The sequence below is a fragment of the Saimiri boliviensis genome, chromosome 2 (genome assembly GCF_048565385.1).
Source record: "Saimiri boliviensis isolate mSaiBol1 chromosome 2, mSaiBol1.pri, whole genome shotgun sequence".
In the NCBI taxonomy this organism is placed as follows: domain Eukaryota; kingdom Metazoa; phylum Chordata; class Mammalia; order Primates; family Cebidae; genus Saimiri; species Saimiri boliviensis.
In genome coordinates, this window is record NC_133450.1 from 102,251,411 (window position 1) to 102,268,181 (window position 16,771).

At 31.8% G+C, this 16,771-nt stretch overlaps 1 protein-coding gene across 6 annotated transcripts in view; it reads left to right on the forward strand.

The window, feature by feature from the left end:
• Positions 1-16,771, forward strand: part of MDGA2 (MAM domain containing glycosylphosphatidylinositol anchor 2) — an 845,750-nt gene that overhangs the window by 816,481 nt on the left and 12,498 nt on the right. For all 6 annotated transcript variants that reach the window (XR_012516333.1, XR_012516332.1, XM_003930557.4 and 3 more), the window contains one exon: positions 8,512-8,642. Coding sequence is in view for 4 of the 6 variants with exons in the window: in XM_003930557.4 (XP_003930606.2) it covers positions 8,512-8,642 (131 nt within the window). In the remaining 2 variants the exon portion in view is untranslated. The remainder of the gene's footprint in view (positions 1-8,511; positions 8,643-16,771) is intronic.

Here is a 16,771-nt window from a genome sequence, read left to right on the forward strand (position 1 = left end):
GAGCTGTTTAATAATAGTTAATATTAAGTCACTCTTTCTGTTAAGAATTAGTCAATGCTCTCAGTGAAGTCCTGTCTGTATTTCATACTTATAATGCCAATGCTTTCAGTGGGAAAATAATGCTACAGGTGGAAGACATTCATTCAGTAAACTGCTTTGTTAAATGAGATGCATTTTAAAATGGAGGAGGTAGATAGAATCTAGCCATTAACTTATTACAGAGTATAGTAAAACTCTTTTCACAGATACTTGTTACTGTACATATATGTGTGTATGTGTGTGTGTGTGTGTGTGTGTGTGTGTGTGTGTGTATGTATATATAGTAACTATATGTAATCTCTGATACATTTATCTTTTTAGAATCCAGGTATGAACCACTAACTACTTCTAAACTCATTTTTTTCTATTTAATTCTTCATTGATGATGGTTCCTTAGACAATCTATATTAAAATCTATTGTGTTTAAACAAAAATTAATGAACTAGCTGAGAAAATTGCTACTTTAAACCATGAGTTTCATTTTCAGTATAATTAATAGAAAATATTTCATCAATTGAATTGATGATAATTGAATTAACTTCTTCTGTTTCTCATCCAGTGTACCAAACTTTTCAAACTAATTGTATTGACATTAAGGATTTATTGTAATGGGTATTTTTCACCCTTAGGTTTTGAATTCGCTAATTTCTGTTCAGTAGGGTGAACTGCACATGCTGTGTGCCTAACAGTGTTTAGGGTTCTATAGAGGATGAAAGACAAATATGATAAAAATTTCTTATTCATCAAACAGTTCATCATCTTTTTGAGGTAACAAATTTCTGAATAAAATAAAGATCGGAAAGTAATATATATCAAAATGTGGGACTTGCCCATGGCATGGGTGAACAAGGAAGCGAACACTGAGGAATACAACAGGATTAAAATAAAAGTATCTATGAAAGAGAAGAATATAAAGCACCCTCCAAAAGAGGTAATTATATAGGAGGTGGAGAACAAAGGTCAAAGAATATGAGAAACAGACAGAGCCAAGGTATAACAATGGAGGATACTGTGCTTATGGGAGAGTAGAGAGAATGACAGAACCAAAGAAGAAAAAGGTCTGCATAAGAGACTGACTTACCACAGAAATAGAAAGGAAAGCTAAAATTTGGAAACATTTTGGACTCTAATGTACAAATTCACCTGTGTACCAGAAGGAATGTTAATAGCTATAGAAAATAAACTGACATTTTTCATTTAGGATAGCACTGCAATTATATATTGAAAAAATACTATCAATGGACTTTGTACAGCTGTTTCTATTCAAACAGAAAATAATGATTTTATAATTTCTCATTTATGTATGTATAAAACAAATGATACTAGTAATTACCTATCAATATACATAGATCTTGCCTAGAGCTGGATGATGTTGGCACACCCTCATCTTTCATGAAATATGAAACTCAAATTAGTAAGTCTGTGTTACTGATTATAATAACAATGTGATTCGTATGCAAGTGATCTCCAGAACTCAGAATAAACCAACTTACAAATTAATTCATGTGAACTTGGCAATTTCAAGAATCTATTGGGAATATGTATGTACATTTTAGGACATATACTTATTTATCTAAAATATATATAATACATATTCATAGTAAAATTATTAAGAGTAAAATTATGTTCAGAACTTAAGAACTAGGTAATAGTGATAAATATTTATGCAACTTATAGTTTACATTATAATACATATTAAATAATATTAAAATAATAATCATGCTTCTGCATGATGCCATGAATAACCTCAATGCTTTGGTCATTACTCGAGATAAGACAGGACTTGTGTTACGACATTTAGACTTTTGCCTGCAATCTTTAAACATAAGAGATGACCAAGTCCTCTACGTTCTAGCATCTGATTTTTTAAGAGTGGTGACTGAAAGATGGGAATTAAGAAACTAAGGAAAAGAGAAAGTTTGAGTTTAACTTAGCTTCTTCAAACTTGTATTTTAGAAAAAGAGAATTTGAAAAATCCTGTAAAATTGAAAATCCTTGGGGATGATTAAATTCATGCATTTTGGTATCTGATGTCTACTAAAGCATGAACACAGTGTCTCTGGGGATTAAATTTACTTTTAAGGAGTATTAACACAATCCATCATACTCACTTCAGTTTTTTTACTGTACTACTATAATGTACTGAATCAGCTTGCCGAATCTAACTTCTATTGAATAGCTTTATTCTATTTCTCAAGTTCTAATTTTGTTGACCAAGATGATTTGATGTAAGTTTAAATATCTTTTGGCACTGATTTATCATGTATAAACTTAAGAACTGGAAACTTACTGGGAGATAAGTCTCACAATTATTTGTTGATTAACACTGCTTTTATCATCACCTCTAAAATATACAACTAAATAAGTAGTTTGCATTCACTGACTGGGATAACATAATTATTACTCTACATGTAGGACATTGAAATTCTATTTGAAAGATTCATTTCAACGAGTTGTAGTTCTTTTGTCTTTTTCTTATACCAGTAAAATTTGCCTTTTTAAATAAAATCTAGCCACAATTCAATGCACCTTATTTAGCCTATTCCCAAACCTATGAAGAACTCTGGGATAATTCAGACCTGACATTTTTAAACCTAGGCAAAATAGTTTTTACATATTATGAATTCAACAAACAAATAGAAATAAGTTTGAATTTATATTACATATGTAAAAAGAAAATGTTAAGAAATGTAAACATAATCACAGGCAAACTGAATCCCCTTAGTGAGAAACAATATTCAGTACTGACACAATATCCTATCATTACTGATATAAGAGAGACAGGTCATACATAATAATATGTTTTTGTTAAATTATGTATTTATTAAAATACATGAATTCTGAAAGACATATAGTATGCACTATTTTGTTAGCGAACTACAATAGGTCTTATAAATATTCTATTAATGTTTTATTTAAAAGTCTATTTCTTGATTGGATGTATTTTCTGTCAATTAAATCAAAATAAAAGGTCATACAACCCAAGAGAAATAAAACTCTATATGAAAGGGCATAAGAGAAGCCTCAAAAATGGTTTGGTGAAAAATGCCAAAGGATTATTTATTATTCAAGAATGAATAAAGAGGAAGAAAATGAAGAGAGAAAAACATGAGGTTCTAATATAGATTCCATAGAATAAAATGAGGCTTATATGGCATATAGCAGAAGCAGCATAAACTGCTGAAAAAGACTTACTGACTTACTTCAAGTGAAAGTAAAATGTGTACAGCATATGCTTTACATCTTTAATAAAACACATAAGAATATGAACTTTATGAAAGAATATAAGAGAACAGTGGACCAAGAAAAAGATGGAACTGGATAAAGGTGAATTCTGTGAGGTCACAAAAGTGTGATATACCTTAAATAGTATAATAGCAGATAAAGATGACACTAGAAGCAAAACAACAGAAAAAAAACAATAGCTGTGAAAATTAAAGTCAGTTCTGTGGAAGACATGTTTGAGATTCTTTCCTACCCTGAAGAGGAAAAATGATAGAAGGTAATTTTGAAGCAGAAAGTGAAAATGTAACATTGAAGGATAAAACCAAAAAAGTAAACTGAGAACCATATGAAAAAATATGCATGCTTTATTCCAGAATAAAAAACCAGCAAATTGATTCTACCTTATAATAAAAAGTCAATGGTCTATTATAAAGTACATTTTATTCCTGTAATGTAATATTTATTCAGTATTATGGAATAGCTTTGATATAGTCTAAAACATGAATAGAGAAATAGAAAAATCTTAGTTGATTATCTTTATATATAATGATAAATGTAGTGCTGATTATATGAAAAATAATATATGGTTTACATACTTTAATTCTCACTAAAAACTTATACTAGATATACATATTTATATACTTATATGCATACATGTGATCTTATGTGTAAAGAATTAAAGAAAATTTCTCTAAAAATTTGAAGGATAAACTACATCATGTAACTACACATATGTAGATAATTTTTTTTTTAGAAGCTAAGGCAACATACACCAAAATGTTAAGAAGGCTACTCTCTGAGTGTTTCAATGATAATGTTATACTGTCTTTTCTGTTCAATAGTGTTTACGTCCAATATTCGTATAAATAAGTTTATATACATTATATGGAAAATTTATATGCATATTGTAAAGTGTTACATATTAACATATTACTAATAATTTATACGATTCTCTGTTATCAAAATGAGATAGTCTTAAAGCCAAGGAGTAGTAAATGATACCACATAAGTCCTATTTCCCTAAACAAGTATAATAAATGGGCAAAATATATTAGAAACCATTTGTAGAGAATAGACCAAAAACAGGGTAAGACTGCAATGCATGAGAAAAGAGAAACTAATGCAGTGATCTCCATGACAGTCAAGTTACCTGCCTGAGGACAATTTCCTGACCTTGCCACAGATCCCCAAAATTCAAGCAGAATGTGAAGATCCCACTCAGTCAGGGAACAAAGATTAGCATACTGTACAATTGAAGTCATTGGAATCTGTAGCTCAAGATAACAGAAAGAAAAGTGATACACAGGGTTGAATCCAGAAATCTGTATGGGGTTTCCTCATGAGTCTTTGCTGAAGGGTAGACTGCACATGAAGAAGACTAAAAAAAACAAGACTTATAATATAGCAACATTTGTGGGATTGACGGCACAATGAAGATGGTGAGGGCAAGGAGACTTGGGAGGAGAGCAGCATGGAATACTGAAGTTTCAACTACGAAACTTGATGAGAATGTAGGGATCTCATAAAACTCCTAACAACACAATGAAAACTAGAGAGGCTTTCCCTCGGGAGCTAGAATCATACCTGGGAGAAAGGTCATCTCTAGACATTCTGTAAAAAAGCCTAAATGCAAGCACCAATAAGATCCATAGGTAAGACAGATTTAGAGATTGAGTCCCATGAAGTCAGAGAATTTTAGGAAACAATTTTGGCTTTTCATAGATCTGCATTAGTAGTGTAAAACCAACCCTATACAAGTTCAGCATGGCCAATTTATAATTTAACAATGTGCTATAACAAGAGCCAACAGCGCTGTGAGAAAGATGACCACTGAAGAGTCTCTATAATGTTCTGTCTACAATGCCCATTACTCATTGAAAGTCACTAGATGTACAAAGAGATAGAAAATATGATTCATAGCCATAAAATGTTAACATAACTTAAGGAAGTTAGACTTGACTTAGCAGATAGATTTATAATACTTAGCTTTAAAAAAGTATTATAAATGTGTTCAGTGAAATAAGAGAATGTGCTAAAAGAATCAAAGGAAATACAATGAGTGAATACAGAAGTTCAGCAGAGAAAAAGAAACTATACAAAATGTCTAAATAAGAATTATACTACAAACTACAACAAATTAAAAAAAATTCACTGGATGGACTTAATAGAAGACTGGAGGTGAGAGAAAAAAAAAGTCAATGAATTTGAAGACAGACAAAATTGTTCAATCTGAGAAAATACGAGAAAATATTGCAGAAAAATAAAGAGTCATAGTGACCTATAAAAGAATATTAAGTAGCATTATATATATATATACACACACACACATGCTTTCATATTTTTTCATATATATATATATATATATATGTATTTATGTACTTATATATAATTTGATTGTGCAAAAGAGAGGAAAGAGACCCATGGCAGAAAATATTGTTAGAAATAATAGGACCAGGCATGGTAACTCACATCTGTAATCTCAAACACTTTGGGATGCCAAGGCGGGAGGATTGCTTCAAGTTAGTTGGAGATCTACCTGGGTAAGATGGAAAGACCCCATCCATACAAAAAAAATTAAATTAGCTAGGCATGGTGTGTGCCCCTGTAGTACTAGCTACTTTGGAAGTTGAGGTGGGAAGATTCCTTGAGCCTAGGATGTTGAGGCTGAAGTGAATTGCTATGGTTCCATTGCACACCAGTCTGGGTGACAAAGCAAGACCCCATCTCTTTAAAAAAAGAATATAAAATAAAACTTTAAAACATTTAATGGAAAAGACTTTGAAGAAATTAGCATAACCCTGAGGAAGATGACTATAAAGAAAATCATATTTACGTTCATCACAATCAACTACTGCCAACCAAAGACAAAGGGAAATTCTCCAAAGTGGCCTGAGAGAGAAAGAAGAGCATACTATGAAAAGGGACAAACATGAATGATGGTTTACTCCACATCAGAAGGAGCATGCAGAAGATAATGAAACACCTTTAATGTTCTCAAAAACAAAACCCTGCCTGAATTCTAAACCTTAAGAGAAACATGAGAGAAATGATAATATTTTTACTTATATGAATCAGAGAAATTTTGTCCCGAGAATGAGAAGCTCACCACTGCCAAAAATGTGAAAGGATGCCCTTTGGGCCACTGGTGCCAGATTGTAACTCAGATCTACAAGTAGAAATGTAAACCACCAGAAATGGGAATAAGTGGAAGTTGAAATGCCATATTTCCTTTCTTCTTGTAATTTCGAGAAAATAAATTAATATCTGGATCTTTAAAAATATTACTGTAAGGTAAGGTTTACAATGTAAACAAAAGTAAAAGATATATTTTACTAAATAAATGGGACAGATAAATGAATTACAATGTTGTATAAGGTTGTTACATTTGTGGAGCTATAGAGTGACAAATGACAGGATAAGGTAATAGTGGAACATGTGAAGGGAGTTTGAATTACAATTTGTAAGCATGAAGAAGTAAAATATTGACTCTAATTAGACACTGAAAAGTTATATCTTGTTAATGGTAGAACCATCCCTAATGCATAGTAAAAGGAGATATAGTTAAGAAGTCAATAAATAAATTGAAATCTTAAAATTTTTTTATTTGTTTATAAATCCTGAAAAAAATCCTTTCCTGAAAAACAGGAATAGAAGAAGACAGGGAGAAGGAAAAGCCGAAGAAAGAAATGCAAACCAACAAGATGGTATATTTAAGTATAAGCACATCGATAATGACATTAAACATAAGTAAACTAAGCGCTGAATTTAAAATGACTAATACAAGCCATAGCATAAATATCATCAACATTATGCTGAGGGAAACTCACCAAACACACAAAAATTATACACTGCCTAATTCTATTTATATGACACTCTATAAAAGAAATCATTGATTAGTGATAGAAGTCTGATCACTAGCTAGCTACCAAAGTGAGAGTGGCTGGGAAGATAAACTACAGAGGAAAGTGAGAGAATTGTTTGAGGAAATGGAAATGTTCTGTATCTTGAACATTGATACAATCAAGACACATTAGTTCTATCTTGATCAAGTATTTACATTGTAGTACATATTAGTCTAAAATTATTGGCCCATACACACAGAAATGAATTTTATTGCATGTAAATTATACCTCAATAAAACTGATTTAAAAAAATATTAAAATACTGATTGCCTAGTGATTAAGATGTAAGACTCTGAAACTCTCTGATTTCAAATCCTGCGTGTGCTATTTTCTTACTGTATGACATAGAGCAAATTATTTAACACCTCTAGGTTTTCTCATCTATAATGTGGGAATAATAGGTACTTCATAGGATTGTTGAGAGGATTAACTCTTCCTGTGGAGTAAGTGTTGAAAATACATTTTATTATATTAATATCATTATCATCATTAGTATCACTACTGTGCACAGCACACTAAACTGTTGAAAGGGAGGTATCGAATTATGATATAAAAGCTATCTTCATTTTATTTTCCAATACCTCTTTTGGAAGGAAAATGAGACAGGTAAAAATCAAACAAAAAATGAGATGCTAAATGATAATAAAAGAATAGAATTAGAGTCAAATTCTGACAAAGTTAGTCAATACATGATTACATGCTATATTAATTTCCTATTGCTACCGTAACAAATAAGAAATGATCACCAACTTTGTGACCTAAAACAATACAAATTTATCCTCTTATCATTCTGGAGAACAGAAATCTAAAGTGTTCTGTGTCTAAAATCAAGATGTCAGCAGGACAGGCTTCTTCTGAAGCCCTAGGTGAGAAGCCCTTTTCTTTGCCTTTACTAGCTTCAAGAAGCTGCCAGTAGTCCATGTGACTAACCAACCCCTTTCTCCATCTTCAAAACCAGCCATGTAACATCTCTTTCTCTCTCATTGCCTTCTTTCCTGTATCAACTATCCCTCTGCCTCTGTTTTATAAGGATACATATAATTGCATTTAGGACTCACCCTGGTAATCTAGAATAATGTCCCCATTGCAAAATCCTTAAATCCCTTTTCCAGTATCAGGCAACATTCACATGTTCTAGGGTTTTTTAGGACATGGTTATTTTTGGATCAAATGTCAAATGTCAAATGTCGTAAGAGCAAGACATGAAATGAGAGGAGACGAGAGGACAAGACACTAGAATGTTCTGTAAAATTTCAGTTTAAAAAGTTTACAAGTGTTTGGTAAAGGAAAAACAAATTTGAGGTGAAAATGAATATGCAAAATAAAATGTCATTGTCATTTTTAGGTGTCTTAAATGTTTATCTACGTTTGAAAGGGCAAACAACAATAGAGAATCCACTGTGGTCTTCAAGTGGGAATAAAGGACAAAGATGGAATGAGGCTCATGTTAATATATATCCAATTACTTCATTTCAGGTAAGAAAAGTAATTTCGGCTAATTAATTGCTGTATATGAGCATAACATTAAAGGTGGATCTTGAGCAAATATTAAAATATGAATATTCAGAAACTCCATGATATAAGCATCACAAAAATTACAATGATTAAGTTTTGCTTTAGTTCTGAAAGCTCCTTTGTAAAGAGAAATGCCCTTTTCCTTTATTCATTAATACTCATCAAGTAATAGATTTAAATAATAGTCTATTAAAATTTAAATGATTCACCTGGAAAAAATGTAATCCATTTCTATAAAATAACATGCTTATATTTTATTTCCTGAAAAAAAAATGTATATATAAGTTTCTACCATAATGGAACTTGGTAATCAGTTCTCAATCTGTTTGAATTTTTCTTGATGAAATTTTATATAGTTTAGCAAAATGTGCCTCTTTGATTTAATACCATGTCAGTAATTGATCACTGATTATTAAAATTAAAATGATTTTAAATAAGTTATTTTTGTTTTTATATAGAAAAATAAAGCTTAGAGGGTTAGCTAAGAGAGCTATAAGTAAAGATACAGAACCTTGAAGACTACAACACTGGCCATCATAGCTAGAGACAACAGATCACGAAACTATTGCAATGGAGTTAATATGATTTTAATGGGTGCAAACATATATACATATATAGATATATATCTACATATCCAAATATTTTTATATTTTAAAAATATAGTAAAATCTCTTCAAAGTCTATGACATATATATTGTATAGCGCTCTGCCTTATTTCAAAGAATTCAGAACTATTTCATAAAATTGTATTTATAGCATTGAATGTTTCTTCTACTAGTGATTTTTTTGGATGCATTTCATGGCGTATGTTGTAAGGGTATAAAAAATCTTGCCAATTTTTAATTGGTGGAATGACCTTTTCTTGTAATCTAATCTAAATCAAACCAGGAAGATAAAAATACATAGTCATTCACAGTGATAAAGAATAAAAGAGTAAGACCAGGCAATTATATGCAAATATATAAAAGTTATTCCCATATGATTCTGAAAAATAAAAGAATCATTTTGTTTCTATGAAGTACAATACAATTGTGAATTTGAATGGCAACATATCATCAAACTAAATTAAACTGGGAACACAGAATTCCAGATCATTACTGATAGAAGTAACCTTAGTATTAAAATGCATATACTGATATTGGCATTTAAAGGTCATTTTTTTTTCCTGAAAGTTGATATTATTCTAGATATACTATCACTTCCCACATAACTGCTTCTATAACACAAAATTCCACCAAGGTTCACAATAAACAAAAACATCAAGTCATATACTACAGAATTTTCTAGGAAAACAGATGTTAATCTGAAATTTGGCACACAAAAATAAGTCAAAGATTGGTTCCCTAAGGAACCTAAGGACCTTTCCAATGGGACAACATCAAAAGATTTTACTTGGGAGGAAATGGTACATCACTCAGGTTGCTATATAGAAGACAAGTTCAAGAGGGAAAATGGGGTCTACAAACGTGTTAGGACATCTTTGTAAAATTCACATGAAAGATGAAGGAACAAACCAGGGAAGTGGTGTATAGAAAACAGAATGATTTCAAGATAGGCTTCACTGTAAAACTTAGCAGAATATTTTAACTTGGGGAGTAGCCATGAATGCCATGAACTAGGAAGTTGTGAATAATGCTTATACTACGCATTACATTAAATAACAAAAGAAGAAAATATATGAATTTCAGGGATGAATATAGTTACTTCTGTTTTAGACATGTTAATATAAAATGTCTCGAATATCTTTTTAAAGATGTGCAAAAGGTTATTGTATATGTTCATCCAAAGTTTTGGGGACAGGCATATTTATGAGTCATCAGATTATATATGCTACCTAAAACTGTAAGGGTGATTGTTATTAACAAGGAAAAATATACATGTGTAAGTGTCAATTAAAGGATGGTACCATGCAGAAGATTAACCAATCATTAAGGCCAGGCGTGGCAGCTCACGCCTGTATCCCAGCACTTTGGGAGGCCAACATGGGCAGATCATGAGGTTAGGAGTTCAAGACTAGCCTGGCCAACATAGTGAAAAACCCCGTTTCTACTAAAAACACAAAAATATACCAGTGCATGCCTATAATCTCAGCTAGTCAGGAGGCTGAGGCAGGAGAATCACCTGAACCCATGAGGTGGAGGTAGCAGTGAGCTGAGATCATGCTATTACACTCTAGCCTGGGCAACAGAGACAGACTCCGTCTAAAAATAAAAAATAAATTAAAAAAAAGAACTCTGGAAGGTGAGTACAGTCCTAGGTAATATATTTTAAAGTTAGAAGGAGAGAAATCTAGATGTTCATGGAATTTAAAGAAGACAGTGAAATTCAAATCACAAAGAAGGTCGAGTGCGAGGGAATAGTCACTGTAAGGGAACTGGTAAACAAAATGGTTTCAGTTGAGTCACAGAAGCAGAAACTACATTTCATATGTGGATACAGAGTGTCTACTCTTGAGAAATTTGAATAAGCCAGTAAAGCAACTGGAAAAAATAACCATCTTAACTAAAATTGTTTCACATTTCAGAATAGAATGACATATAGGCAGATATTAAATTATTAGGTGATTTATTCAAATAGTTCTTATGTCTTTTTTCACATTTGTAAAAGTACAGATTTTCCTTATTTTGAATTACATTGGCTACACAAGGGAATCAGTTTCCTTATTCAGGATGTTGTGACAGGGAGAATCCTTAAGAAAGTGCCCCCCTCCCCCGAATATAAGGAATGAGAGGGGTTTCATAGGCAATTATCAAAGAACCCAAATTTGCCAGCTCTAAATACAGGTTGCAATCTATAGAAAGGAGCTTTTCTTTGTGATTTGGCCCATCTCAGCCATAGAATCCTGGACCCAGAATTGTCGATTAGAGGAAGGAACTTCAAGAAGTGAATTAATCTTTTGTTACCAGGAAGAATGAAGTCATTGCAGCTTCAGAGCAGTAAGTTTTTACAGTTCACTACAATTGACAGACTCTGGGGTTTACATATTAAATTCACAAAAGGACATGTACAATAATGTTTGAAGGAGATGTTCAAGAGTGTTCAGATGACTAAAAGTTTATTCATAATGATCTAAACCTTGGAAAATCTCCCTCCTGTACTCAGTTCTTCTACCCATTGCAACTGAGAAATCAGACTGGGTTTGTTTAATTGATGCACAATGTTGTTACCATTTCTGGTGTTCCTTGTGTCATTTTATAGGTCTATATTTTCATTTGTGAGTGTTATTTTACCTGAGGGATTTTCTAACATTTCTCGTAGTGTGAGTCAGTTTAATTATTTCCACCTTCTGTACTTCTGAGAAATGTCTATTTCACTTCATTTTTTGCAAGATTTCCTCTGAGTATAGCATCCTACTTTTTTCCTTTTAGAACTTTACAGGTATTTTACCAATGTCTTCTTGTTTGCATTGTTTCCAGGAATAAATCTGTGGATAGCCTTAAATTTATCCTACTATACGTAATGTGACTTTTTTCTCAGGTTGCTTTTAAGATTTTTCCTTATCATTTGTTTTAAAAAATTGTTTTGTGGTGTGCTTTGGTATATTTTTCTTCCTTCTATATGTGCTTTGTGTTCATAGAATTTCTTGGATCTGTAGATTTAGAGCTTTCATAAACTTTGAGGCTTTTCTCACTGTTTCTTGAGATATTTCTGCTAAGTCCTCGAAGATTTCAGTCACATGTACACAAAGTCCCTTGAAGACGTCACACAGCTCATTAAGGAATTTTCATTTTTTTCTATTTATGTTTAATTTGTGATAGTTTTTATTCTGTCTTCACATTCAACAATTTTCTTGTGCAATGTCTAATCTACTTTTATTCAGTGTATTTTTCGTCTAAGTCAGTGGATTTTACATCTTTAAGTTCAATTTGCATCTCCTTAGAAAATATTTTTATGGCTTTAGTTAATATTTTGAATGTATGAAATCTAGTTAGAATAACAATTTTAAATCATTACCTGCTGCTGCTAACATCTATTTAAGTTCTTGGTTGGTTTCAGTTGATTGATTTTCCTCCTCATAATGGATCGTTTTTTTGTTTTTTGTTTTTTTAACAAGTCTGGTAATTAGATTGGGTACCAGACATTGTGACCTCTACCTTGATAGGTACTGCATATTTTTGTATTCTTATAAATATTCTTGAGCTTTTACAGGGAAGGTAGTTAAGTTACTTTGAAACAGTTTGATTATTTTAGGGCTTGCTTTTAAGATTTGTTAAAGTAATATTTGATATGGGGCTAATTATTTCTCATGACTGAGGCAAGAATATTCTGAGCCCTCCACCCAATGTTCCATGTATTATGAGGGTTTTCCATATGGTGGATGGGAACAGATACCATTCCTAGTCCTGTGAAGGCTGGGCACTATTAACTCAAAATCTGGTTCTTTCCCAAGTATTGGGTAGATTCTTCATTTCCTGGTCAGTATTCTGCTAAATACTCAAGGGGGTCTCCCTGCAGTGTTTTCTGTTTCTCTCTCATTTTACTATTGCCACCCTTTTCTCTGGTATTCTGCTCTGAACATCCTTGCTTCCCTTGTTATTTTGAACTTTCATCTCCTTAACTCAGATTTTCTACAAGGCTTCACCCTTTTTTCTTCTACTTGCACCATGGCCTATAAACTTGGTATTGGTCAATAATAGAATTCACCTTATTTGATTCCCATTTCTCAGGGATCACACTTCTTCATTATCTGATATCCTGTATCCTGAACACTGTGGTTTCATATACTTGGCCCAGTTATGTGGTTGCTTCAATTAGAAGGATAGATCTGGTTCCTGCGACTCTATTTTTGGTGGAAACAAATTGAAAAAGTGAATAGGCTGGGAGCAGTGGCTCACACCTGTAATCCCAGCACTTTGGGAGGCTGAGATGGGCGGATCACCTGAAGTCAGGAGTTTGAGACCAGCCTGGCCAACAGGTGGAAACCCTGTCTCTACTAAAAATACAAAAATTAGCTGCGTGTGGTAGAGCACACCTGTAATCTCAGCTACTGGAGAGGCTAAAGCAGGAGAATTGCTTGAACCTGGGAGGCAGAGGCTACAGTGAGACAAGATCGCACCACTGTACTCCAGCCTGGGTGACAAAGCAAGAATCTGTCTTGGTAAAAGAAAAAAAAAGTAAATAGTTTGAACTGATACATTTTTTAAGCTATTTGAATTACCAGTGGAAAATAAAGATAAAGTAATCTTTTTATTTTGATCTATGTTCTCTCATTGCCCAACACATTTCCAGGTCTATTTACAAAGAACTTTATTTCATTAATCCTGATTGTTCAAGGAAATGTGAAACACAACTAAATAATCCCATACCACTTTTGTTGTTTTTGTCTTGTTTCATTTTAGAGATGATTTATTTTGAATTGTTTACACTAAAGTATTTTTTTAACCCAAATATCTTTTATAACTTGTCAAGCTTCTCAAAAATACTTTCTTCAGCATGTAACATCTTCTAGGTGTGCATGATAACAATGCTATCAATATATTACCATATAAATTAAGTTGTGAGAAGATTTAATATTACTCAAATTTAACTTTCCAGCATCTGAAGATGTATTTACTTCAAGTGGAAGGCACAACTTTTACCTCTTGAAATTTTAAATGGAATAAAAGTGACTTTGAGTCTCTTTCACTAACATTATGTTGTTTTATTTGAGTTGCATGACTTTAAATTGACCCATAAATCCTTTACGAAATTACTTGCACAGTCCTTTGTGTCCAACTAGTTTGCTTAGCTGAAAATACAAATTATAGTTTAGTACTTTTTAAGACAAATAGAAGTTTTATTCTACTGAAATTTATTTTGGGGTTCATTTACTAGAACTAATTTAGCACGTTCAGTGCTTGAGATGAAAATACATTTTGCTGTATTTAGAAAAATTAGGGCAACAATTCCAACAAAGTAAAATGAATATATTCTTATAATGTCAATTAATTTCACATCCCATACCAAGGAAAATATTTTAAAATCCTCTTTCAATGCTTTACTTCTTTCATAGTTTATTTCAAATGTTTTCTAGGGGTAAAGCATATAAATACATTGTGAGACACAAAATGCTCTTCACATTTTCTGAGTTTAAGTGAAAGGGATTCTGGAAATCTCCTACTTCTACATATTCATTTAAAGACTTAGAAATAGGTTTTGACATAATTTTTGAGAATACTGAAATACAAATAATACTATAACAGGGACTGGAAAAGAGACTACAGTGTTCTCCTTACATCAGGCTTCCTTATGTTCCAACTAAGAATAATAATAAACCAGAAAATATTGTCCTCATTAGTAGACATTATATGCTCATATAGTGTATCTGCCACTGTAAGCCAAATTCCAGGGCAATTATACAGACACAATGGAGGCTCCTGAGTTAACCATTGAAAATATTTACCAATTGCAGCTCACAAGTTGATCCATTTCTTTGTCTTTCCCAACAGTCAAATCTCATGGTACTATTTAATACTAGAAATTTTGACAACCAATTGACATTTGTCCCACAAGTTGAATTGGCAGAGTTTTGTGAAGTTAAACTCACTGTTCATATTGGAAAGTTCCCCCAGGGAAAAAGCAAATGCTACCCACTAGGTCTGTTTGTTGTCTCCAAGTTTGTTTTATAACGGTTGAGGATATTTCAATTGTTTGCTAAACAAGTAATAACATAAAGACAACAATTTTAACACTAATGGTTATTTTAAATATATTTATATACTGAAGTTTTTCAAAGTGATATATACTGTCAGTTTTCAAAATGCAGTCTTAGGGTTTTGCATTTGCCTTAGCATTAATGATTAGAACTGATGTGTCTTTTGTCAGAAAGAAAATACGTTGTAAATATTTGCGGAAGTCACCATTAATAATGAAGGCAAATCATCAAAAGTGTATTATATTGTTTAATTCCCCCATCTACTTTTACTCATTAGTGATCCATGTAACTCTTTTCTTGCTGAGAAATTACATTTGAACACATACTTTTATAGCATCATCTATATTTTTATTTTGACATTTATATTTATATGCTTTAAAGCATTATGCATCTAAGAAACTGTCATTGATGAATTGTAACAATTTTGTCAGGTATAATTCTAATACATAAATCCATATACTTTTTAAAATTCCCTTTTTAATTTACTCACCAAAAGTTAATTTTCTGATTACATGGTATTTTTTATATGTTAAGTTTGCTGAGTTGCATGAACACACTGTGAAAACATTTCCATTTTAAACTCATCATTTCAATTAAGGAAAATAATTTAAAATAACATTCCTATTGTGTGGGGGAACAGGTTTTACATAATTTTATCTCTCTGTTAGTAGACTTAAAGTTTAACATTTTCTCCAGGGGTACCTAGATACTGTTAACTTCTTATTCAAGTCGGTTAAACCAAATGCATTTCATAAGTACTGAAGAGGAAAGGAAAATGGTTTTATCTCTATAATGTAACAGTAGTCAAAATAATGATGGAAATTCATGAAAATATGACAATTTAACCTTTTTAACTTGGGAGTCTTCATTCTCCTAATAAATATAATTAACATTTTTGTTGTTGTGTATCCTCTTTGGCAAAATATATCATATTTTAATGGACTGTTATAATTTCTCATCTTTATATTCTAGAAAAAGCAAAGATTTATTTTTACAAATGCTTAAAAGTTTAAGATATTTATTTAAATTTAATATCTACATATTATATTTGTGTAATCTAACTCACACAAAAACAGTCAAGTAAAACATGCTCTGTCTAGATCTTAGTCTAGAAGTCATTTATGAATCTGTTCAAATTTATAAAAATTAATTACAATAATTTGGAAATATAAGTGTAGTCAAGAGCTCAGAACATAAATAAAAAACAATGCCCAAAGGATTATATATCACATATACCCAAAGGATTATAAATCATTCTATTATAAAAACACATGCACACGTATGTTTGCTGTGGCACTGTTCATGATAGCAAAGACTCAGAACCAACCCAAATGCCCATCAATGACAGACTGCACAAAAAAAATGTAACACAGACACACCACAGAATACTATACAGCCATAAAATAGGATGAGTTCATGTCCTTTGCAGGGACATGAATGAAGCTGGAAACCATCA